The sequence below is a fragment of the Phoxinus phoxinus genome (assembly GCF_949152265.1).
Source record: "Phoxinus phoxinus genome assembly, chromosome: 2".
Classification (NCBI taxonomy): domain Eukaryota; kingdom Metazoa; phylum Chordata; class Actinopteri; order Cypriniformes; family Leuciscidae; genus Phoxinus; species Phoxinus phoxinus.
This window is the reverse complement of record NC_136877.1, coordinates 38029817-38054833: the sequence shown is the minus strand read 5'-3', so window position 1 is coordinate 38054833 and position 25017 is coordinate 38029817. Positions and strand designations below refer to the sequence as shown.

The window sequence follows — 25017 nt, the reverse complement described above, 5'->3', positions numbered from 1 at the left end:
TGGGAAGAGGCAACTGTGTACCCAATGAATAATAACTGGGTACCAAAATGATTTGTCATTTCCTTGAAGGAGATTTAGAAATGTGACAGATGTTCTGTTGAACTGTGGAGCTCATTGCTGGCTTTCGCTCTAGGTTATACCTTTCCCCGCAGTCTCTGAATCTGACACTTTTCTCTGACAGTGTTTGGGAGAAGTTTTGTATTTGTTGCCTGCAGCTTTGACAATTTGTTTCACCTTTCTTCTGTCCTCTATTCCCCCTTCTCCCTAGTCTCTCCCCCATCCCTTCTCTCCACTGACGTGCCCAAAATGCTACATTAGCATTACCTGAATCTCACTGCAGCTTTTTATGTGGTTGTCCTTATTAGGAAAGTGAAATGGAGACAAATTCTTTAAGGGAGCAGGCTGGCATTAAGACATTTGTATCACAGCAGTCGTGGCTCTGACATTTCGCAAACATTTGGGTACTCATTTATTATTAACGACATAATTAACAAGCCTTGCTTTTGAGATGACATACCTGAGTGTTTACACTCTCTTTACTGTAATTCCAGTGAAACCGACTCAGACTGTTTAGTGACCGTGGCCTGTGATGTGACTTCTGCAAATGCCCTGCATTCTTCAGCTGCTGTGCATTCCTCTAATCTTCTCATCCACAGAACACCCACAAACCGATTAGCTAAATATGGGTTGTCTCATCCAAATCGGGCACTGTTATACTTCATATACTACCTGTTGTGACTGTGGAGAAGGTAATGTTGATGGATGGAGAAGGGAAGCAGCTTGACATGTAGAAGTGCAGAGTGTTTAAATAGTGTATGAATGTGTCCCAGTGAAAATACCCATACTTAGGGAAGCTTTTAGGAGGTGTGAAGTATCGTAATGACGCTGCATTGATGTTTCCTCTGGTGCTTTACAAATGAATGAATGGATGGATGGAATAAAGTATTTGTTAGATAGGCAGTAATGTAGCAACCCTCTACAATGCGAGTAAATCACTCGCATATGCGACTAAATCTTCACTCTAAATAATGTCTATCATTAGCCATTGCCTAATAAATTCTTAGATTGTACTCACTAGTGTGTGTGTGTGTGTGTTAGAGGCTAAGTATAAGTTTAGCATAGATATATTTTCACTCTCTGAACACTCGAGCGAGCGAGCGAGAGTCTTGCATACCACTGAGAATCGACGCTCTACATGTAAATTATATTCTTTGTTGTATTTTCCTGTAAAAATATCAGTTCATTTGGAATTATTGTCGGAAAGATATGTCGGTTTTTCCGGTAGTGGGCGGAGCCAATGTGCAAACATCAAACTCATTTGTCTGGCGCTCATCTAGTAGGTTGGTAGGTAGATATATTAATAGATGGGTAGATGGATATGTATGTGGGTGGATGGATGGATGATAGATTGATAGGCAAGTAAGTAGATTGGTTGATACAAAGATAAATTGAAATGTATGATAGGGATTAGGGAGATAGATAGGTAGGTTGCGATATCAATATTGAAAGGTAGATATATGTAGACACAAAGATAAATATATGTAGATAAATGTATGGAGGGGTAGATGGATTGATAATGTATGGATAGATAAATCAATAATTGGATATTAGGTAATTTGACAGATATAATTAAGTAGGGCAGCATCGCGCTTCTCAGTGTGCATTATAGCTTATTTGAAGCGAAGTCGAAAACCTCGCGGAGCAAAGAGGATACAGACACTGCGCTGACAGACAAGACAGTGCACGTTACTTTTGATATAAAGTCAAAGCTTTCAAATTCTGTAAGTTTTACTACAAAATTCAAACAATGAGAATATAAAGTTTGCTCTTTAATGTGCCATGTTCAAGTGAAGCGGGAGCACATGCAAACCGATCATCTCTTTACTACTAGTTACAGCACCAAATAAACACAAATTAACATCAGAAGGAATGTTGAAAGACACTGTACAAATAGCTGAAATGAATCATGTCTCACGTAATCACTCAATGTTTCAACCGTGGAAAGACGTCAATAAAACAATGTCACATAACTTCACATTTACCTCAGAAAAGCCATTTATTCAGTTAGTCCATAAACTCTAGTTAGAAAAATGTAGAGGAGCATCATGCAAAAATTATTATAAGCTATTATTATAAAAAAATGGTCTTGTATGTAATTGTATACAATTAAGTTGTTAATTTTAACTTTAATAACTAGGGTCTCTGTATAGTATACAACATTAGTTGAGAGCGATTTTCTTTGAGAAAAAGTAACCTGTACTGTAACCAAACTGAAATCGAAAAGTTGATAGCCCTGTTTGAACGTAACACAAGTTAACATTAGATCTTTTGCCTAATGGTCAATCAGATAAGAGAGAGTTCCAGTAGCCTAACATTCATTACGTTAACATCTGTGCCAGTAATACACGTAATTCGGTCAAAGTGTCTTAAGTATATAAGATTGTATAGCAAATGTGGGCTAATGTGAAGCAATGTTCGAATTATACCGTGAGCTTCGGGGGGTGCAGCTATTTCGACTGGTGACGTCACTCTCCATTTTATATGCTTACACACATTATGAAAACTTTTCTTCTTTTTTGTTTTGTTCTTTCCATTTGTGATTTAAGCAAGAATGATTTTACTTGTTTTAATATATACACTTTTGGAAATGTTCAAGATTTCTAAGAGATGTGTGTTTGCACTATTGTAAAAATTCTGTCAAATATGAAATGTTAAGTTTAGCTACTTATTGAGTAAACCGAACGTCGAGTCGCTTTGCTAAAATTCGCGCTAAGCAGCTTCTGTGAACATAAAGCCCGCCTACTTTGATTTGATTGGTCATCTCAAATATTCTGACATTGACGAGCAGTGACAGACCAATGAGGCTCAGATGAGCACATACATATCTGTTTCTGACGTGCGAAGATCAAGAACGCACTGAATCTGATTATAACAAAACTGAAGCGAACACGAATTTGTGTAGCCTACACAATTACTACCGGTATTTATTTTTAAAAAATTCAGTACCCCCCCAAACTATTAATGTCATCCTTTTTGGGAGGGTCCAAGTCTCATCTAGGTGGGTCAGACCCCCCCCCCCCCACCCCCCCAGTACCCGCCGTAGTTCAAACTATTAATCGTGCGATCATTCACACATGCTTTTTGATGCCAGGTTAGGGTTATAAATTATTTTCTGTCATGGTCTATGGACCCTCTGAATTAGCATTGGTCACCCACTGGCCACCCCATGTATAAAACTTCTGCCACTGGTTAGATATAAATATGTAGATTGATAGATAGATGGTTGGATGGATTTTGTTAGTGTCTTGTCATTGTTACTATGTCCAGGTCACCTGACACTACTCTCACCAGAGCTGCGTATGCTAAGTGGTGATATTGTTTGTTTAGTACTCTTCACGTCCTGGTCTGTGATTAGTTTACCTTCAGGGAATGTGTTACTTAAGTGTTCAAAAGGGAGTGTGCTTCAGAGTCTCTTCCTCACTTGTATACTTGTCTCCCTGGGCTCTGCTTTACTTTGTTGGTTATTAAACACAAAAATGTATCTATTTCACTCTTAATTTCATAGTGAATTAGTAACCACACCTTATACTTTGTGTCAGAGATCATGTCTTTCTTCTATTATTGTAGGGCAAATTTACGCATGTCCAAGCCACCACCAGAGCCGAGGCCTCCCAGCATGGTCAGCGAGTCCTCTGTCGCCATCTCCCCATCCCCAGCAGACACCAGCTCAGGATCCAGGGTGAGAAGCCCAGCCTTAGTCAGTTCTGATCTGAGACTGGTTTAATGTTTTCTGTCATGGTGCTGATTCTCAATAAAGGGAAATGTTCATGCAGAGTGCATGAAAGTGAAAGGCTGATAGTCTAGAGAGCCTCACTGTTTCATTGTGTGTGTGTGCACTGTGCATGTGTGTGTATCTCATATGAAATCATATTGAAAACTGATAATGTTTTATAGGTATTTGGGAAGAGTAAATTGGCCTCATCTATTTTTGCTATATTTCTCCAATTTTGACAAATGACCCAAGCAGTAGGTGGAATGAGTAACTGATTTTTCTAGCCCCAGAGAAGCTGGATTTAATCTTCTGTGTGGGTCGCTGCATTTTGCAGAGGTCATGTGGTAATACTGTATAGAACATCTGGAGGGTATTGAGAAATTTACAGAATTTCTCTCGCTATTTCTCTACATTTCTCTATATTACATTTATATATTTTTGTTTTACATATTTAATAATAGTAATTTTTATAATTTTCTATAATATTTTTTTATGAATGATATGGTTAGAACTCATTTTGCATACACACCCCATCTTTGGTTCAGGGCTAAACGTCAGGCGATCTCTAGGCAGCCCTTGACTCGTTGGTCTCATATCAGCTCAGTAAAAGCCTCTGTTTCCTCAGATCTGCTCTGGAAGTGGAAATGTAGAGACGAAGGTATTTCTCCCTATTATAGGGTGTTTTTGACACATTGAAGTTTTAATGGCCTGGCTTGACACACATTGGCTGTGTCACTGTGTGGTAGAGAGTCTGATGCTGGCCTGTCAATGACAGCACTGTGTCAGCATCATATGAGCTTTCACAAACCAATCGATCAATCCCAGAGGCCCTTATCTCTGCACACACACTTTACTGGGACAAGAACCAGGCTCCCAGTGAGCATCAGTCATCATTGGTTATTTTTTAACAAAGCATCTTATCACATTGTTGTGTATTCTAAACAGTTAATTAAATGTCTTTCATTCTATTCTTAAAGGCACACAATGTACATTTTTGCCCTCTAGCGGTCAAACAAAACTGCGTTTTGCGTAAGAACATTGTTTGGGTTGTGCTTAGGCTCATGTGCACAGGCGTGACTGTGTGGATGAATTAGAGATTATCCTACTGCTTATACAACATTTACTAGGCTTAAGAGATATAACCAGTTTAGATCTCTTTAGACTCTCTACTGTTCTGATTTTTTGTTTTTAAACGGGTGATTCCCCTTAGGTTCAAGATTAAGCATGCTCCATGTCAACCTTTCTCGCTACTAACCTATGCCACTCTCACACCATACATGTGTAAAAGTAGCTGGAGGAACTCTATTTATGGATATGACGAGACACACATGGGCAAGTGACATATGTATACAATGTCATGTATACAAATATTTTTGGGATAGAAGTATTGATGATGTATTGACTCATTATTTAAGTAAGGGATAATGTATAGCGAAGCAGACAGGTCTTGAATCAGCCTGAAGGGGTTGTATTCGCTATAACAACGGCCTCGCTATACATTATCCCGCTTATTACATGGCTGCTTATCAAATAAATCAATAATTTGACATAAAATATTGATTTAAAAAGGAGTTTATTGATTTACAAACGATTGTATTGCTTCTGTTAAAGAACACTGTGACATATGTATACAATTTATACAATTCAACGCTCTGTTTTTCATGGCAATGGTGTGTTATACTTAGCATAATTCAACCATAATTCCATAATTCAATAAAATTATTCTAAAAATCAGCATCCTTAGAAACGAACAACTCAGAACGTCAGTGGGGAACTTATATATATATATTTCACCCACTTTATTGCTAAATGTACATGATTTTTCCAGCCCGATCTCATCCCAAGGCGTCATATACTGACGCTTTTGACATATCGTCTACATCCAACGCACATGGCACCCTTTAGCGTCAATATGAGACGCAGATAGATATGGGCCAGAAGGCGCCTCCTAGCGGTCTAACCCTAACCCTACCCCAGACCTAAACCCAACCATAACCGAACAAAGCTCTGTGCGTGTCATATTGACGCTAAAGGGTGCCATGTGCGTTGGATGTAGAAGAAATGTCAAAAGTGTCAGTATATGACGCCCTAGGATAAGAATGCGTTGGATTTTTCATATCAATAGAAATATGCTAAATAGCTAAATTTGTTACAGGGTAGTTTGTGACGTAGAGAACAACTGCGATTTCCAACCCCATTTTTGAGACTGTCTTTGATTCACTGCAGTTTTAAGGAGAAAATACTCCGCAATGATGTAGACTTTCCACATGGTTTGTCTTAAATCATATTAAAAACACCACATAGACATATAAACATTAAAACTGATTTTCACTTTAATAAATGCAAAGCTCATTGTAAATGTTCTGTATTATTCTCTGTGAACTTTATATGGATCAAGATTAATAAATGCCACATTTTGCAGTTCTTATAGTCTTGCTAATTACCTTGGACATAAAGTGGCCCTAAAAAAGTTGACACTTTAGCCACACTTAAAAAATAAAATACAATTTTATATTTATTGTAAGCATCCAAATACTTTTGGTTGACACTTTAGCTTATTAATGCCTGTGTATATACAGTATGCAATTTTAATTAAATCAAATGATATAAGTGTCTTTCTTTTTTCTTTTAAACACCTCAGAATTTGAAACCCAGTGGGAAGGTGCATTGCTTTGGCAAGCGTGACCATTCCATCAAAAGGAACCCCAATGTCCCAGTGGTGGTGAGAGGATGGCTCTACAAACAGGTGCGGCCCTCAAAAGTGAAACCCTGGCGTGAGTCTGATTTTCATCTGAACTGAATGGTGTTCAGATGTTAGATTAGATCTTAATTAGGCCTTATGATGAACTAAGACCCCACAGGCAATAAACTGATTAGCTGAGCATGTTATTCAACATAGAATAATTAATAAATATTCAATATGAACAGAGGGGCCTCCAATTAAACGCTAATAACAATATTTACATTGGTTGGTACTGATAGAAGATTATCTTTTTTTAATTTTAAAAGACAATATGAAGATATATACAGTATATAAAATATAACATGAAACAAATTCATGTTGATTTGCTTCTAAATATATATATATTTTTTTTCTTTTCTTTGTTGGGTATTAATTTTTTATGTGAACATTTCCACACATACAATGTTATTGTAGGCTGAAATGTTATTGTTCTTCCATCCTCAGGACAGCTCAGGCATGAGACTGTGGAAGAGGAAATGGTTTGTGTTGTCTGATTACTGCTTGTTTTATTATAAAGGTGAGTTATAATACTCCGCTTTAGTTAGCTGCAATTATCTAGAACGGTCTCTAATTGTATTGCACCACAATCACATTTTCTGTTACGCATTATGAGAGTACCTATAATTTAATAAGTAATAGCAGGTTTCTCATTTCCTGTTTTTATCCCTATTGCTTACACAGATCACATTGAATTATATTATTTTAACAGTTCACATGAAGTAATGCTGTTTTGATCATTTTTAATTTGGTGAGCAAAGTGGATTATCACTTACTTGCTGTCGTATGTGTTTGTTTAAGAGTGTTGCTAACAAACCAATTTCACCATTGTTCTAATGTAATTAAGACTTTTCAACTAACATCTCTACTTTGCTAACAGATAGTCGAGAGGAGACTGTTCTGGGCAGCATTCCTCTTCCCAGCTATGTCATTTCTCCCGTGGGACCCGAGGACCACATCAGCCGCAAGTACACCTTTAAGGTAAGAGTGTTATAATGATCTGCACTGTAATGCTTCTCGGTTCCTGTGTGTAGGCTCACCTTCATTGGCTAAGCCCTCAGGAAGTCTGTGTCATGTGGTGGTGTGTGGGCAGCAGTCGATGATGACTGATTAATGTGGCAGTTTGTCATCTCTCTGCCCTCTTCTGACCACACAGATCAGTTACTACTGCCCTCACAACCTCATAACAGGCTCAACTAAATCTCTGCTTGTTTTCACTAATAGCATCATGTTCCTCTACTGTACTGAGTTCCTAAAATAGTATTTTCAAGGAGACAAAAATACCTGAGACTTTTTGTTGGTCACAAAGGGAATAATTATTTTTAAAATAAAAATGTTGCTTCTGAAAATTGTTAAAACGAGTCACATTCAAAGTGTCTGTTGAAAAGCTTATAATTAAATCGCCATTAAAATGCTTATCAGCAATCAACAGGCTACTGTTAAATTAATGAACTATATTACTTGCCACAAGAATTACAAATTATTTGATTTTTTAATTATTATATTAAATACTGTAATATTTGATTATTAAATGTTAACAATGAAGCTTATAGTTTTTTTAATCAAATTGCTGAAACTACCATTTTTTTTTTTTTATCTTTGTAATAAGGTGTGTTGTCTAACAGCATGCTTTAACTGTAAAACGTACTCGGTTACTAACGTAACCTCGGTTCTCTCTAGGAGAGGGAACGAGTACTGCGTCGAATCGACGCTGCGGGAAAGATATTTCTTTGTCGAGATTGAAGCCCAAAAATTAATCCTTAATTTTGTAATATGTAAAACGCTTTTCTGTAGCATACAACCCTAGGCGGAGCAATACAGCTCGCCCATTGGCTGCTCCGCCAGAAAAGCACAGCCTATGCGAGGCCAGTGACGCTGACCAATGAGGGCGCTTCGCGCCCTTCTGCGTCATCTCCCGCCGAAACAGGCGTGGCCTAGGTCTATAAATACCAAGCATAGCTGCTTCCACTCCGATTTTTGTCACAGAAGCGACACATCGTGGGCATGCACGGCATGAGACGCAGTACTCGTTCCCTCTCCTAGAGAGAACCGAGGTTACGTTAGTAACCGAGTACGTTCTCTTACGTAGACTTCTCTCCTACTGCGTCGAATCGACGCTGCGGGAACCCCTGTAAGACGCCGTGCGTGCTCTTGGACCGACCCAGACACCCGAGGGCGCGCGCACGCGCCCCGGCATGCCAGAGCCTACACCAAGAGTATACAGGGAGAGCGGCTAGGATAGCATCATCCCTTTATAATAGGGCCCCTAGGGGCATAATAACATATATATGTAAATAATAGATATATATGGGGGGGGGGGTAAATAGCATGCTCATGGGACACATTGTCGGTGAGTGATGCTTAAACATTAGTGACCTGGGCCGCAGTGCGGGGCAGGAACACTATACCTGGTCTTAGACCGAGAGCAGTTTAGCCTGCAACGCGGGAACCTCTAGGTTATAGAACCTTATAAATGTAGACGGGGAGGCCCAGCCTGCCGCCATACAAATATCATGCAAAGAGATTCCGCTATACCAAGCCCACGACGAGGCCATGCCTCTCGTAGAATGTGCTCTGATGCCCAGGGGGCATTCCAAACCTCTAGATGCGTAGGCTAGCGCAATGGCATCCACTACCCATCGAGATAGGCTCTGTTTCGTCGCAGCACGCCCTTTAGAGCGCCCACTGAACGAAACGAAGAGCTGCTCCGTCTGTCGAAAAACAGCGGAGCGGGACACGTAAGCTCTTAATGCCCTGACCGGGCAAAGAAAGCTATTTCCGTCCTCAGAGGCCGGCAGAGCCGACAGGGAGATGACCTGAGCCCTGAACGGTGTGTTGAGGGACTTAGGTACATACCCGTGCTTCGGTTTCAACACGACTATAGAGTCGTTGGGCCCGAACTCCATACAAGAGGCTCTTACTGAGAGCGCTTGCAGATCCCCCACACGCTTCACTGAAGCGAGAGCCAAAAGAAACATGGTCTTGAGAGACAGATGTTTCATGTCAACTGAGTGAATAGGCTCGAAAGGGGCCCCTTTCATAGCGTTCAACACTGTAGAAAGGTCCCAAACGGGGACTGAGGGAGGCCTTGGAGGATTTAACCTTCTGGCTCCTCTAAGGAAACGTACCACCAGGTCGTTTCTGCCCAGTGCATGGCCAAGCGTCGGATTGACGAACGCTGATATGGCTGCCACATAGACTTTGAGCGTGGATGGGGTCCTACCCTTATCCAACAGCTCCTGCAGGAAGGAGAGAACCTCCGTTTCACCGCACTGAAGAGGTGATAGACCTTGGTCTGAACACCAGTCAGAGAACACCGACCATTTGGAAGCGTAGAGCCGTCTAGTAGACGGGGCCCTAGCCTGCTCGATCGTGTCTAACACTCCTCTTGGGAGTTTAGCGGGTACCCGTTTATGGCCCACACATGAAGGGACCATAGCTCTGGGTGAGGATGCAAAATCGAGCCCCTGGCCTGCGAGAGGAGATCCCTCCTCACCGGGATCGGCCACGGAGCAGTACTCTTGAGCTGCATCAAGACTGGGAACCAGGGTTGATTCGTCCAGTATGGTGCTACAAGAAGCACTGAGCATCCGCTTTTCCTGATTCGCTCGAGCACTTGGGGCAGGAGCGAGACAGGGGGAAAAGCATAGAGCGGACGGCGGGGCCAGACTCTGGCGAGCGCGTTCGTGCTCTTTGAAAAGAATTCCGGGCAGTGAGCGTTTTCCTGGTTTGCAAACAGGTCTATCTCCGCTCTGCCGAACGTTTTCCACAGCAGACGCACTGTCTGTGTGTGTAGGGACCATTCTCCTGTCGGAACATTGTTCCGTGAGAGTCTGTCTGGTCCTACATTCAGGCGACCAGGCACATGGATCGCTCTCAGCGAGCGCAGGTTGTGCTGGGCCCATACCAGTATGCGTTCCGTCAGCCTGTAAAGGTTTCGGGATCTCACGCCACCCTGGCGGTTTATATAGGCTACTACCGACGTGTTGTCCGAACGGACTAGGACGTGGTGTCCTTTTATCCGAGGACAGAAGCGCCTCAGCGCTAAGTCCACTGCCATCATTTCTAGGCAGTTTATGTGCGGTAGTTCGACTCGTTTTGCCCATTGGCCAAAAAACGGTCTGCCTTCGAGCAGTGCTCCCCAGCCTGAGGTGGACGCGTCCGTGGACACCACCTTCAGGCTCGAAGAAGTCCCCAGGCTTACACCTGACCGGTACCAGTCTGACGCTCTCCATGGTGTCAGGGCTGAAACGCATTCCTGATTGACCTTGAGGCGATAACGACCGTGGACCCATGCTCGGCGCGGTACACGCGCTTTTAGCCAGAACTGCAGTGGGCGCATGCGCAGCAGGCCCAACTGTAGAGCTGTCGATGCTGCGGCCATGAGGCCTAGCATTTTCTGAAATCTCTTGAGCGGCACTATGTGGCCGCTGCGGAAGGATTTCGCCATCCGCAGGGAATTTCGCCTGCGTTGTGATGACAGTCGAGCTGTCATAGACAGCGAGTTCAGCTCCAGTCCTAAAAAGGAGATCCTTTGACTGGGAAACAGTGAACTTTTCTCCCAATTGACTCTCAGACCCAAGCACTCGAGGTGATCGAGAATTAGGGTCTTGTGGCGGATGAGTTCTGAAGGTGATTGAGCTAGAATCAGCCAATCGTCCAAATAATTCAGAATTCGAATGCCGCGGAGTCTCAGGGGTGCCAGCGCCGCGTCCATGCACACTGTAAATGTACGAGGTGCTAGAGACAGGCCGAATGGCAGGACTGTGTACTGATATGCCTGGCCCTCGAAGGCGAATCTCAAAAATCGCCTGTGACGTGACGCAATTTGTATGTGAAAATACGCGTCTTTCAGATCTATTGCCATAAACCAGTCTCCTCGGCGAACCTGCGCGAGGATGGCTCTGGTCGTGAGCATTCTGAACTTTCGCTTTGTCAGCGCTTTGTTCAGATGCCTGAGATCTAAAATGGGTCTGAGACCCCCGTCTTTTTTCGGTACCAGAAAATATCTGCTGTACAGACCCCCTTCGCTCTGAGCTTGAGATAAAGGCTCTATGGCCCCTTTGCTCAATAGCTTCGCTATTTCGGCTCGAAGTAGATGTGCTACTTCTGTTTTTACCGTTGTTTCGACTTTCTCCGTGAAACGGGGAGGGCGTCGATGAAACTGTAGCGAATAGCCTCTTTTTATAGTCTCTAGCACCCATTCTGAGACCCCGGGAAGTCTTTCCCATGCATCTGCACGTGTGACTAGGGGTTGAATGTAATCTGGGCCCTGGTCGCGAAATGGCGGCGACACGAGAGCAACCGTGTGCTGTGACATGGACGCCGTGGCGTGTGAGGCGGGGGGCATGTTTAACACAGTATGCATCCCGCGCGCGCTCGGCTCTCTGTGTCGAGAGAGAGCGCGCGGGACGAGTCCCGTAGGGCTCGATATGTTTGTGAATAAACGTGGGCGCTTGGTGGCGGGCACATTTATAACACCGGGGACATTGTGTTTGTGTACTGACTGACCGTTCGTTAGTTTCGTTTTTACAGAAACCGCGGAACGTGCAGTGTGTAGTGGTTGTGGGCACTGGATAGTGGGCACGCTCACTACATGCAAAGCACAATCGGCATGAGCCGATTTTATGTGTGCAAACCCTGTGTTGAACGGGGCTGTGCTTGTGTGAATGAATGGGCACTGGGTGGGCATTGCAGTTACACACATTACACCATCGGCCTTGGCCGGAACACCAGAAATTAAACTCTTTTTTAGATTTATCTGGGTCGCCGTGAAAACGGCGTTTGTGTGCAGGCAAACGGGCTTTACGGCCGGTTTGTTGGCTGCTAAATACACTGGTACAAACACGGAACTTAGGGCTGTACAAGCGAAAATCTTTGGTGGAAGTCCGGCCGCAGCGGGACCCGAACACCGTCTTTTTCCTAGCAGGGCTAGGATGGCGCCGAGGCCTCGGGCTTGAGTGAAATCTTGGGCCGAGGACCACGCGATGGCGGGCGGCGTCCGGCGGAGCGAGACCGTGGTCTCTCTCGGGCCTGTTGCTGCTGGGCCGGTGCGGCGGGCGCGGGGCGCTGCTGAGTTCGGGCAGGCGGCTGTTTAGGGCGGCCTGTTACGGAACTGGAGCGCTTTGGCAGAAAATGTCTCATGGCCTGCGAAGTTTTCTGTACCTCGGCGAATCGGTCCGCGAAGTCCTTCACGGAGGATCCGAAGAGGCCCGTCGTTGAAATGGGAGCGTCGAGGAACGCAGAGCGCTCCGACTCCGCCATTTCAGAGAGAGTCAGCCACAAATGTCTCTCGGAAACAGTAGCTGAGGCCATAATCCTGCCGATGGCGTGTGCGGCTGACTTTGTAGCGCGAAGAGCTAGGTCTGTGGCGCTACGTAAGTCCGGAACACTGATCGCGCCCGGGCCTTCCTCGTCTAGCTTGCAGAGGAGGTTAGCCTGGTGGATTTGGAGCACCGCCATGGTGTGCAGCGCCGATGCAGCTTGTCCGGCGGCGGAATACACGCGGCCGTTCAGAGCTGACGATGTGCGGCAAGCTTTCGATGGTAGGACTCCCTTAGCCCGCCGTCCAGCAGAGGGTGGGCAAAGGTGAGTCGCTACGGCCTCCTCGACCGGAGGGAGAGCGTGGTAGCCTCTGTCTCGAGCACCGTCCACTACGGAGAATGCTGGCGAGGCAGAAGTACGCACTCTGGCTGAAAAAGGCGCCTTCCACGATTTCGCTACCTCTTCGTGAAGCTCAGGAAGAAATGGTGCGTGTCTGGAGGGGGGCGCAGCGCGGTCTCCAGCGAGGAAGCGGCCATCCAGCCGGTTGAGTGCAGGTTGTTCGGGCGTCGACCACTCGAGGCCGAGGCTCGACACGGCCTGTGTGAGCAGACGCATCAGTTCTGTCTCGATGCTGATCTTCCCTCCTCGACGTTCCGGAACGGCGGGGGAGGGGAGATCCACAGAGCTCGCCCATCCCTCGCTCTCCGAAGCGAGAAGCGAACAGCAGTCGTCATCCCCCTCAGATACAGCTTGCTGCGGCTGTTGTCCGTCGGTGAGCGACTCGAGCGAAACGTTGAGAGGAGCTAGCGGCGGCGGCGGCGGCGAGCTCCTCGTGGAGGGAGGTTCCGGGACCCGCTGAGCGCGGCGCTTCTTACGGCGCGGCGCTACAGGGGGCGGTTGAGCAGCTTCAGCGAAAGATGCCAGGCGAGTCCGCAGAGTCGCGATTGGCATCATGTCGCAGTGATGGCAGCCGCCATCACCGAGAGCGATAGCTGCATGTTCCTCGCCCAAGCAGGAAACACATAGTTCGTGGTGGTCCCCGTCGATGAGCGCGGCTCGGCAGGAGCCGCAGGAAACGCGAGACATCTTTAAAAAGACACTCGTGCTCTTTTGTGAGGAAAAAAATGTGTGACGCAGTAGGCGAACACACACACAAAACACACACAAAGACTGAAAGGATATTCCACGCCGGAGAAGCGCAGCAGGGAACGGCGGCTGAAGGCGGCGATGACCAGCGGCTTCAGGTAAGGGCTCGTCCTGCTGAGGTGCTGTGTCAGACGGCTGTGGTGGCTCGAATCCGGTCCAACGATGCGTGTAGCTTCGTGAAGTAAAGAAAATCGGAGTGGAAGCAGCTATGCTTGGTATTTATAGACCTAGGCCACGCCTGTTTCGGCGGGAGATGACGCAGAAGGGCGCGAAGCGCCCTCATTGGTCAGCGTCACTGGCCTCGCATAGGCTGTGCTTTTCTGGCGGAGCAGCCAATGGGCGAGCTGTATTGCTCCGCCTAGGGTTGTATGCTACAGAAAAGCGTTTTACATATTACAAAATTAAGGATTAATTTTTGGGCTTCAATCTCGACAAAGAAATATCTTTCCCGCAGCGTCGATTCGACGCAGTAGGAGAGAACTCTACGTAAGAGAACTGTATCTTGCAGCCTCTCATTAAGCTTGTTTTTAGCCCATCTCTTTTTGACCGGTATTGTTCCCTTCAATGTCTGTCAGCACAATGCTGTCATTACAGAAGCTGCTGTTTGTTCACAGGAATTCACACTGAGCTTCCACCCAACTCGCTCAACAAGTTTTCAACAGCCCTCTTCTCTTCTCATCATTATCTAAACCCTTCTCTGAGTGAGGCCTATTGATGGCAAGCTTCCATTGAGCCTCACAAACCTCCTCCCACTGTTTACTGCGGTTCGGCGGACAGTGAAATAATATCCCAGAAGGCTTAGTGTTTACCATTTCTATTACACTTACTGCACTGGAAAAATCAATTCTGGCTTAAACCTTCTGTACCATGGAGGTGAAAAAAAAATCTGCAGTTTTATTCTATAATTCACTGATAACTTACTAAGACTTTGGAATTTGTATCAAGCCGTTTGCATTTTGTGTGCAATTTACCCCAGTCTCCTCCTGAAGCAAAGCTCTTCTGAAGAACAATGCTCCAGGAATGTTTGATCCCATCACTGCAGCTCAGTCATCCTTCCCTATGGGGACGCGATGCATCGTTCAAACTCCATTTCCTTGCTCCTATTCCCCAGTGCTGGAATTTATTTGACTATTGTGCCAGCAGGGAGATTAATTATACATCTACTCTATTTGGAATATCTTACTTGCCCTAAAGTCTGTAATGTACCAGAGCAAGGTGAGAGGACTTGTTCTCGCATTGGCGCTCTGGGTGTTAATTAGCAAGTTGTTAGTTAGGAGATCTCCATCAGTGAAACTAGCCAGCAGCTATTTGAACATCTGGCTGCTTTATTTTCATGTGAATTAGACCCCAAGTTATGCTGTTTGTATAATGTTTTTACTCTTACTGGCCTCTTAGTCAGCAGTGAAGAGTCTCGCATGTTTTTTTTTCTGTAATATTTCTTTAGTAGTAGTTCTGTAGTAAGGGTAGTGTTTATTTTTAATTTTTTATACACACCATAAACCGCGGATGGAACCGAGATTACAGAACAAATGACTCTTATAAGCATGAGCAGTTTTTTTAAGAATAAAAAACATAATTGTGTATTTTTAATAGATAATATAAAATAAAATATATACACATGACATGCAGAAAAAATGGCCTATATTATGGCCACGAATTAATTCGTTCTCTCGTTTTAGTAAATCGTGGCCACAAATTGTAAATTCGTCCCCACAACTTATTAACACATTGAACTAATTCATTCCATTGTTTTGATTTAACTAAAACAAGGGAACGAATTATTACAATGTGGCGTGATTTAGTAAAATGAGGGAACAAACTGTTATATTATGTGCATGACTACAAATTAGTTAAATGTGCTGATGTATTAGTAAGTCATAGGAACAAATTGTTAATTCGTGGCCTCTATATACATATCGGTTTTCCTGTGTCATGTGCGGGGCTCTGAAAATATATTTCCACTTTTTTATTTGTTATTGATTAACACATAGATAAGGCCAATTGGGTTGCATGTATGCCATCTCTAAAAAGACAGACAATTCTGTGTAAGAATTGTTAACATTTATTTATTATTGAAATTATCTAATCATTTGGTGATGGAATTGCACCCCATACCTTATTGCACCATAACCACAAGAGAATTATTATATATTTTTTAAGATTCCCATCCTGATCTGTGTCCATTTGAGAATATAAAAGATGGCATGAAAGGTTTTAAATTTCATTCAGCAAATGATATGGCATACATTTGAATTCAAGTACGCATGGGAAAACTCCTGATGCTCAGCTTCGATTGATTCAGTTGATTCATTTATTCAGCTACAGCAGTTAAATGTTTTGATGTTTATTAATGATCTTTTCCTGTTCTCTGGAGTGTTGAACTTTTGTTCTCCCAGTGGCATAATTCTGCTTAGCTTTGCTGCCTCTAATGTTAATCGCATTTCAGCTCACCCTGCTTTACCGTATCTGACGATATTTCACAACCAGGGACATTTCAACACATCTTCTAGTTTTTGTTAACATTTTTCACATAGGCCGTGATCCACCACCTCCCTCTGTGTTTTGCACAACTCACTCTGATTCTCTCATTCCAATTGCCTATTGCTTCCTGTTGTGACCTGGTGCATTATGGGAGCTGAACCGGGTGCATCTGGTGGAAGGGCCGTCTCCTGAGTCAGCCTCTTGCATGAATAGGTATTTTAATTTCCATTCATTACTATCAGCGGATCTCCACTCCATCACCATCCCGTGTATGGCATTCTCCTAGGCAGATGAAAAATGCACATAGCCCATGTGCATTGCTGCGTTTCCGCATGCATGCGACTCATCCCGCTTCCTCAGGAACAGGCAATGCCAGATCGACAATCCAATCTCCCTGATGTGAATTTTGGAAATGCAGACATGTCCTTATGAATGTGTGAATCTTATATTTAAGACGAGGACTGTTGCAGACTGGCATTGCTCTTTTCCTCTTATCACTTCATCACTTGCATCAGTAGTTCCAGTGTTGGTTGTTATCCACACATTTCTCCACTCTTATTGGCTGTTCAGTCGCTGCTCAATTGTCATCAGTACTGTGAAATCTAATATGAATTGTTGTCTGTTGTTAATTTGTGCTCGTATTTAGATTTTGATCTTTAACAGATACAAATATTTAGATACAGTACGCTACCGTTCAAATGTTTGGGATTGGTAGGGTTTTTTAAATGTTTTTAAAAAACATTTAGTCTCACCAAGGCTGCATTTATTTTATCAAAATATAGTAAAACAATTACTATATACATGCAGTATATAATAATATATAATATATATATATATATAATATATAATAATATAATAATCATTTTAAATATTACAATTTCAATTATTTATTTTAATACATTTTACATTTTTATATGTTTAGCATCATTAGTCCAGTCTTTAGTGTCACATGGTCCTCAAGAAACATTTCTTATCATTATCAATGTTGATAACATTGCTTAATATTATTATGGAAACTGTGATAACATTTTTTCCAAGATTCTTTGCATAGAAAGTTCAGATGAACAGTTTTTATTTGAAACAAGTCTTTTGTAACATCATAAAAGTGTTTACTGTCACTTTTGATCAATTTAATTCATCCTTGCTGAGTAAAAGTATAATAATTTTTTTAATCACTGACTCTAAACTTTTGAACGGTAGCGTATGACACATCTGAATTGTTACTCTGTACTATTATTTTTGTGTTTAGCTCATTGTTAATTTATCAAAAGGATAGGTTTTCAAGTTGAAATGTATGTATTCTTGAATGTTTAATTTCTGAGGATTATTGCAGGTTCCAACTTGATATCAATGGTCAGCATTTGTGGCATGTTGTTAAATAGTAACTCCAGTTTGTCCCTCAGTTTTTATATTGGACATAAATACAAACACAATAACTTTTTTAATGGCTGTTCTTTTGTAACAGTTGTATATTTAAATGTTTTGGCATTCTCGCCTCCATATCTGTTAAGCTACAATTGTGTTTTTGGCCAATTTCACAAACTGCGAGACCATTTCCTCTCACAGATGTTGTCATTAGATATTAAGTTGTAAAGAACCCAGAATATTCCTTTAGTCTCTGAAGAGGTTGAGCGATTGAACAAATTCCTCTGATTAATTACCACATATCCCTCTTAGTGGGATAACCCTGAATGAAAGCCCAGGACTTGATGGGTAAGCTGAGGTCATTAACTTCTTAAAGACAGGAATGTGAGAAGAATATATATCAGCAGACATGCTTTCCTTCAGTAGCTGATACTTGATAAATTAAAACATGCTCTGAAATCAATTTTCTCTTGCAAGTTTTGTCTCCCACTTCTTATTGTTTGTCATCATGAAAAAGTGATTCATGTTTGTAAGACACAGTGTGTGCCTTCTTTTTCCCTTGTTTTCATTTTTTTGTGCATCATTCTGCCATTTATTATTTGAATATGTATGAGACAGTGAGATATTCTGTTAAGTTAAATTAAAGCTATTATTTTCCTGGAATAGCATATAGAAAATATCTCTACTACCTGACCGATCACTGAAGCAAGCGTCACACATTTTTGTCTGTGATGGGTCTGTAAACCATGAAAAAATGCAGGTCACTGTTTTTTTAACTAGTCTGTCAATCATTTCAAGTGTTCAGGTTGGCTGAGATGCTTTCCAGATGACAATCAAACATAGACTTCTCTGGTCAACGCATGTGTGCTATCAGCAAAGGAACTGAAACAAAGTCTATGTGAGCAGAGTAGGGTAATATGAAGATATCGGCTGGGCTGTATTAGCCATTAGTTCGTGACAGGCGGGATAATAGACTCCTGGAGAGGCTGAAGAGATGTGCCGTGAGCAGAGATGCAGCTGTCAAATTGTGAATTAAGAGACGCCATCGATGTAGCCCAAAGGCTGCTGCATTGACTTTCTACAGAATGAGTCAATGTTACCAGATGTAAGCGTGTGTGTGTGTTTGGAAGGACGGTCTGCTGCCTGGGTCTGGGTGGGCCTGGCAAAAGCGCTGAGCTGGACTCTGTTTAAGCGTTTAGATGAGTGAGCGGTGGCCGTACCCCCATCAGAGAGATTAGACCAACAGTTGCATTTTGGCAGTAGCAGATTTAGCAGGACAGAAGGTGCACGGAGCAAGTTAAGCTGGGGGGGCTGTTAACCCTGCCATTAAACAGAAAACCAGTAAGAGATTTAACAGCTTTGTTTATGTGTGTTAGTAATTGTGTGCATCTCTAATATTATGCGTTTTACAGTTGTGTGGTGTGTTTCGGAACTAGTACTGTAGCCCTGAAACGTATTTGAACACTTATGTGTACTTAAATGTTTTTATTTCATTTCATATAAAGTCTTATTTGTATAAATAATGAAATAAAGAGGTAGAAGAAAAAAAGAGACTCTTGTTCGTAAACTTGTGTTAAATTATATAATATTCTAAGAATATGTGGAATAAATAGACAATCGCATTCATCTCTCTTTGCATGGACGGTTTGTTTGCGGAGTAGTTCAGATCTTCAATGTTGATTTTCTGACATTGATGGTTTTTATTTTATGGAAGCCTGTTTCTACCTCAGAGTAAAAAAATAAAAAAGTAACTGACAACTATTTCTCAAAGTTGTGACAATATAATTTGTAACTTTATTTCTCCCATCAGTGTTTTTATTGCTCACATTTGTGGCTTTATATTTTGTAATGTAATTTGTGACTTGTGTAAGTTTTTGCCACTCTTCGTCTCACAAATCTTAACTGCTGGCCATAAGTGCTGTTTTATATCTTACAATTGTTTTCAACATTAATAATAAGAAATGTTTCTTGAGGACCAATGATTTCTGAAGGATCATGTGACACTGAAGACTGGATTAATGGCTAGCGATAATTAAAAACTTTTTTAAAATTGTGATACAACACAATATTACTGTTTTACTGTATTTTTGATTAAATAAATGCATCCTTGTCGAGAATAAGAGGCGTCTTTCAAAAACATTTAAATATCTTACTGACCCAAATTGGTCGCGTTCATCTCACAATTGCGACTTTTTATCTCAATAAGCATAAAGTTTATATTGCATTTTTTTTAATACTCTGAAGCATAATGGGCATCCATTTTCTGAAGCATATAGTCTGACTGTAGTACAACAATTACTTTTTCAACAAAAGTCTCAAATGCTTGCACAGTACCTGTTGCACTAGTGCAGATCATTTGACAGAAGTGCATGGAAATATTTGTAACAATGATAATGTAGTTATCATTGGTTGGTGATCTTCTTCCTGTGCTCAGATCAACAAAATAAACAGAGCCGTTCAGCATGACGTCTGAGCTTGCTACAATGACAGTGGTGCTGTCACAGCAATACTGGGGCCCCGCTGGTCCGGGGCCTCACATGCACGTGCAAACCTCTATACATGGTCACTGATGACGGTCCCCTTCTGTATCTCTGTCTCTCCCTCAGGCCTGCCACACGGGAATGCGCTCCTACATTTACAATAAGAATTCTCTGATTGGCTCGCAGGCCGAGCACTGTGGCATGAGGACATACTTCTTCAGCGCCGACACACAAGAAGACATGAATGGCTGGATCCGGGCCATGAACCAGTCCGCACTGATGCAAAGCCATGGCGTGAAGAGGTCAGTCCCTTCCTGCTGCTGCAACAACTCTTCTCTCAGGGCTGCTGTCTCAACAAAAGCCGTATCGAAGAAACCTGGGCAATATATTCTATTAAAAATTGTAGGATAACCTGTACTTTTTTGTAAACTCATCTTATTTGCCAGACATAAAACAGATTAGGAACCAAAGGCAGAAAATGTATTTTATGTAATTTGGTTGCGTTTTAATATCATCTAAAATTAATCAAAATACAGAAGTATGGTAGATTGAAAACACTTAATACATTTTCCTGGCTTTAATGGATTCATTGCAGTGCACTTTATTTTAATAAAAAGGGCCTCTAAAACAACTTACGTTTTTTTTTTTATATCTTACATGGCCAGGGCTGCATGGTTGGAGAAAAATAATATTACCCAATAATATATCAGTGTAATTTTCCAGTCCTGCATGGTCCAGTCAAACCTCCTTACAAAGACCATACATTATTATGTCTCGGAAATATGACACATTAAAAGGATAAATACATTATGAAAGCCATTTCATGTTTTCTTTAACAACTTCGCTCTAAGCCAGTATAGTATTAATTATTCGCTCCACTTGTTCTAGAACTTCCTCTATTAAACCCTCATTATACTGTCACTTAATGTTTATTATATGTTTTTACGCGTCTTTATGTAATGTGAGGATTGATATTTTCTATTATTTCATGCAGAACAGAACTGAAGTTGTCTTAACTGGTTTCTGCTTGAACATTTAATCGATCTCATTGAGGCAGTCCAATGACATATCAGCCGACGATCAAGGTTAAAGCTTGACTTTAAGACTTTGTGCTCCATTCATTTCTTACTCAGGAGGCTGGCAACACAAGTCAATTCAAAGAATGGTTATCTTTCAATGTGTACCAAATTTTGGTGAAATCTGACCTGCATATTTACATAGCACAAAGTAATTAGTCTTATAGCGGACCTAAACCACAAAAATGATTGGATCCTTTTTAAAGGGGTGGTACAATGCCCTTTCCACAAGATGTAAAATAAGTCTTTGATTTCCACAGAGTGTGTATGTGAAGTTTTAGCTCAAAATACCCCACAGATATTTTTATATAGCATGTTAAAATTGTCACTTTTTGAGGGTGAGCAAAAACACACCATTTTTGTGTCTGTCCCTTTAAATGCAAATGAGCTGCTGCTCCCAGCACAGAGGGCGGAGCTACAACAGCTCCTTATAGCAGGTTCGATTAGACATTGATTAGGCACTAAAAATGTCAAAAACTTTTCGCCTTTTATGTTAAAACCGGAGTCAGACAAGGATGGAGAGACTCAAGAAGAAGTGACAACATGTAGACAACATTTCTGAATGGTTAGTTGATGAATTTATGTAGCTTATCTGTAGTTATCTTCTAGTCATTGATTAGCATATTCTGTCTTGATAATCTATAAATCGCTTTCCCGGGGCCGGGTTTATGTGAATTTTAGGGTTCGTTATGTTACTAACCCTGGAGGAAGCTTGTGTACCAGCCATTTGTTGTAGTCCTTAAAAAGCAATTTCTTTGTTTATGCTCAAACAGCAACATTACACACTAGCTAAAGTTAGAAAAGTGAAATCATAATCAACCACCCCTTTAAGATGTGAATTTTGAATCCAAATAAAGAAACTTAATTTTTTTATTTTAAAGGTTCTCTAAGCGATCCTGGGTGACGTCACTTCTTGTTGACGTTCGAACTATTGTCGAACAAAACGGAGGCTAGCTAGACCCTCCTCATCCGTGCACTAACCCCCCAAACCCCACCCCCAAATCCTTCTTGTCGGTTATTGACTGGAACACTGTTTGTTATGTTCCGTGGTGCGGGTTAGCCCAGTTTGTTTTTGTTGCTGTTTGTGGAGCCTGGGGTGTCTACAGAGACCGCGTTTTTTTAGAGTCTGTTCAAGAGACAGACAGCTAGCGGATAGTGAGGAGATATTTGCTGTATGTGACAAAAAAATGTTTGACCTAAAAAATGTGTTACATTGCTTAGAGCACCTTTAAACTAATACAAACTTTTTAAGTCACTTGAAGGACTCATGGCAGTCATAAACTGAAGATGTATGATGTGTTGTAGTGATTTAAGCTCATGTCTGGTCCACAGATCAGGGGTACAGCAAAAGCAGTGTGGTGTTCTCACTCACCTGTTTTTTTTGTGCTGGTGCATAAGGCACAGTGCCATAGTTGTGTACAGTTTGACACTGCAGCTCTGGGGAGGAGTATCACTGCGGCACGCTGCAGGCAGCCGGCCCAAACACAGCACTCAGACTGGGCCGTGATGTTAGTGTGCTGCCCCCATGCTCTTCACTTACATGAGGCTTTGTCCCTGGGGCTTTCCTTATCGCTGGGCTTTTATAGTGTACATAAAAATGAAGAGTAGGTGGTTAATAACCATGAAGGTGGTTTATAATGTTGCTTATGGCTGGTTGGACTAGTGTAGTGGCTGTTTTTGTTGCAATTTGTAGGCAAAGGCTTTCACAGAAGCAGTTGGCAGTGTTGCTATTCGTGTGGTTTTGATGCCAGATCACGTGTCTGATCACGACGAGGAGTAAAATGTCAGTTAGTGCTGCTGTACTGTATTGTAATTGTCCTTCTGCTGTAGGCCCTTGGTTCATTTGTGGGAGATTTTGAATGTAAAATAATAGCACCATCTAGGGATGTATTCACAATATTGCATGTGAAGATAGTTGTATGAATCTGATTTATAGTACTGAAGTGTTTTGATGCATTTCAGATCTCCTTTTTTGTGTGTTTCATGAATGCATTTTAAGTACTGACTTTTAAAATAGTTTCTTAATTTTATTCAGATGACAATTGGTCTGATATAATAATAAAAAATAAGGAGCTGAAATTAATTAATTGTGCTAAATTATGCATTTGTATTATGTTAAATATATTTATTTATTATGCCATATCTGGTCAAATTAGTTTTAGTAAAGGAATAGCTCATCCAAAAATAATTGTGAATATTGGTAATGAATTTTGCCATTTACACGTGTCTTTGAAACCAATTGTCTGTCTTCCATTGAGCACAAAAAGATTTAGGGTTGCTGAATGCTTAAGCTGCTCTTTTCCATGGAATGAAAGACAATGGTGACCACAGTTGTCAAGCATATTCAAGGAAAATACGTCAAGGCATATTTTTGTTTCTTGCATTTCGTCGTCTTCACAGAGTAATCATTTACAAGACATAATAATCATATAGGAAGCAGCACAACTGGTTTCAACATTGATACTACTACTAATAATAAATGTTTCTTAATGACCAAATTAACATATTAGAACAATTTCTGAAGGATCATCATGTGACACTAAAGACTAGAGTAATGAAAATTCAGCTTTGCCATCAAAGGAATAAATTATAAAATATATTAAAACAAAAAAGTTATTTTTAAGTCGTAATTATATTATAACCTTGTTGAGCATTATTTGGGGAGTCTTATTTCAAAAACATAAATTATACACTCCCAAATTTAGGAACGCAGTATTGAATATTGAAATATGTATAAAATATGGAGTTATATGGGCTACTTTTATGATGCTTTATTGGTGCATTTTTGTCCTTTTTGGAGCGTGACAGTCCCTGTACCCTCCTCTTTCATTTTATAGAAGAAAGCAGCTCAGATATAATGCTAAAATCTTCTTTTGATGTTCCACCAAAGAAAGAGACAGTCAGTTCAAGGTCAGTTATCAGCACATTAAATCAACACATTGAATTGCAGATTCTATACGAATTAATTTCAAAAGTCTAAACTCATTTCTGTTTTTTACTTCCTAGTATACATCAGCAATAAGTCCAATATAACTATATTTCATTTTTACTATTAAATCAAGTTCAACTTTATGAAGATAACTTGCGGGCAAGCGTAGTATTATAGACACACCACAATATAAAACAAAACAAATAAACGAAATAAGAACATACAACAGAACTTATACATCTAAAATACTAATGTTTGCCATTGAGTATTTAACAATCTACACCCTTTAACATATGACTCCCTTTCACTCCACAGAGAGGCCGAAAGAAGCTCTAAACCTGAGCAGCACGCAGTCCCTCAGACCAACCATTTCAGCAGCAAAAGCTCCTCCCAGACCGAGGGTCTCCAGCAGACGCTGCATGTGGAGGTGGCAGAGCTGAGGCCGGAGCGGGATGGGGACGAGTGCTATGTTTACAGCAAAGAAATGTTGGAGGATCCTGTTAAAACCATTTCTGCTGGAGAGATGGAGGGGCTTTCCCAATCAGGTGCCCATTCTCGCCCGTCGTCCACGGTGCCCTCTCACAGGAACGGGCTGCCCTCCTCAGGCATGCCCCCTGATCAGAACGGGAACGTGGTGTATAAGAGGGGTCTCGTCCCCCGTACAGACACGGAGAAAAAGGTACAGAGGAAAACTGCGCTGGCTCAGGTCGAGCACTGGGTGAAGGTGCAGAAAGGAGACCCCAAAAGGTCAGTTTTGTTTGCGT

The 25017-nt window shown here is 41.8% G+C and overlaps 1 protein-coding gene across 24 annotated transcripts in view; it reads left to right on the top strand.

Annotated features, from left to right (window-relative positions):
* Window positions 1-25017, top strand: part of plekha7b (pleckstrin homology domain containing, family A member 7b) — a 104398-nt gene that overhangs the window by 52336 nt on the left and 27045 nt on the right. For 20 of the 24 annotated variants that reach the window (XR_013795854.1, XM_079597050.1, XM_079597047.1 and 17 more), the window contains 6 exons: window positions 3628-3739; window positions 6414-6518; window positions 6960-7032; window positions 7393-7493; window positions 20375-20550; window positions 24569-25000. Coding sequence is in view for 23 of the 24 variants with exons in the window: in XM_079597050.1 (XP_079453176.1) it covers window positions 3628-3739; window positions 6414-6518; window positions 6960-7032; window positions 7393-7493; window positions 20375-20550; window positions 24569-25000 (999 nt within the window). In the remaining variant the exon portion in view is untranslated. Of the gene's footprint in view, window positions 1-3627; window positions 3740-6413; window positions 6547-6959; window positions 7033-7392; window positions 7494-14421; window positions 16617-20374; window positions 20551-24568; window positions 25001-25017 lie in introns of those variants that run through there. The other 4 variants (XM_079597061.1, XM_079597065.1, XM_079597056.1 and 1 more) reach the window with 3 other exon arrangements.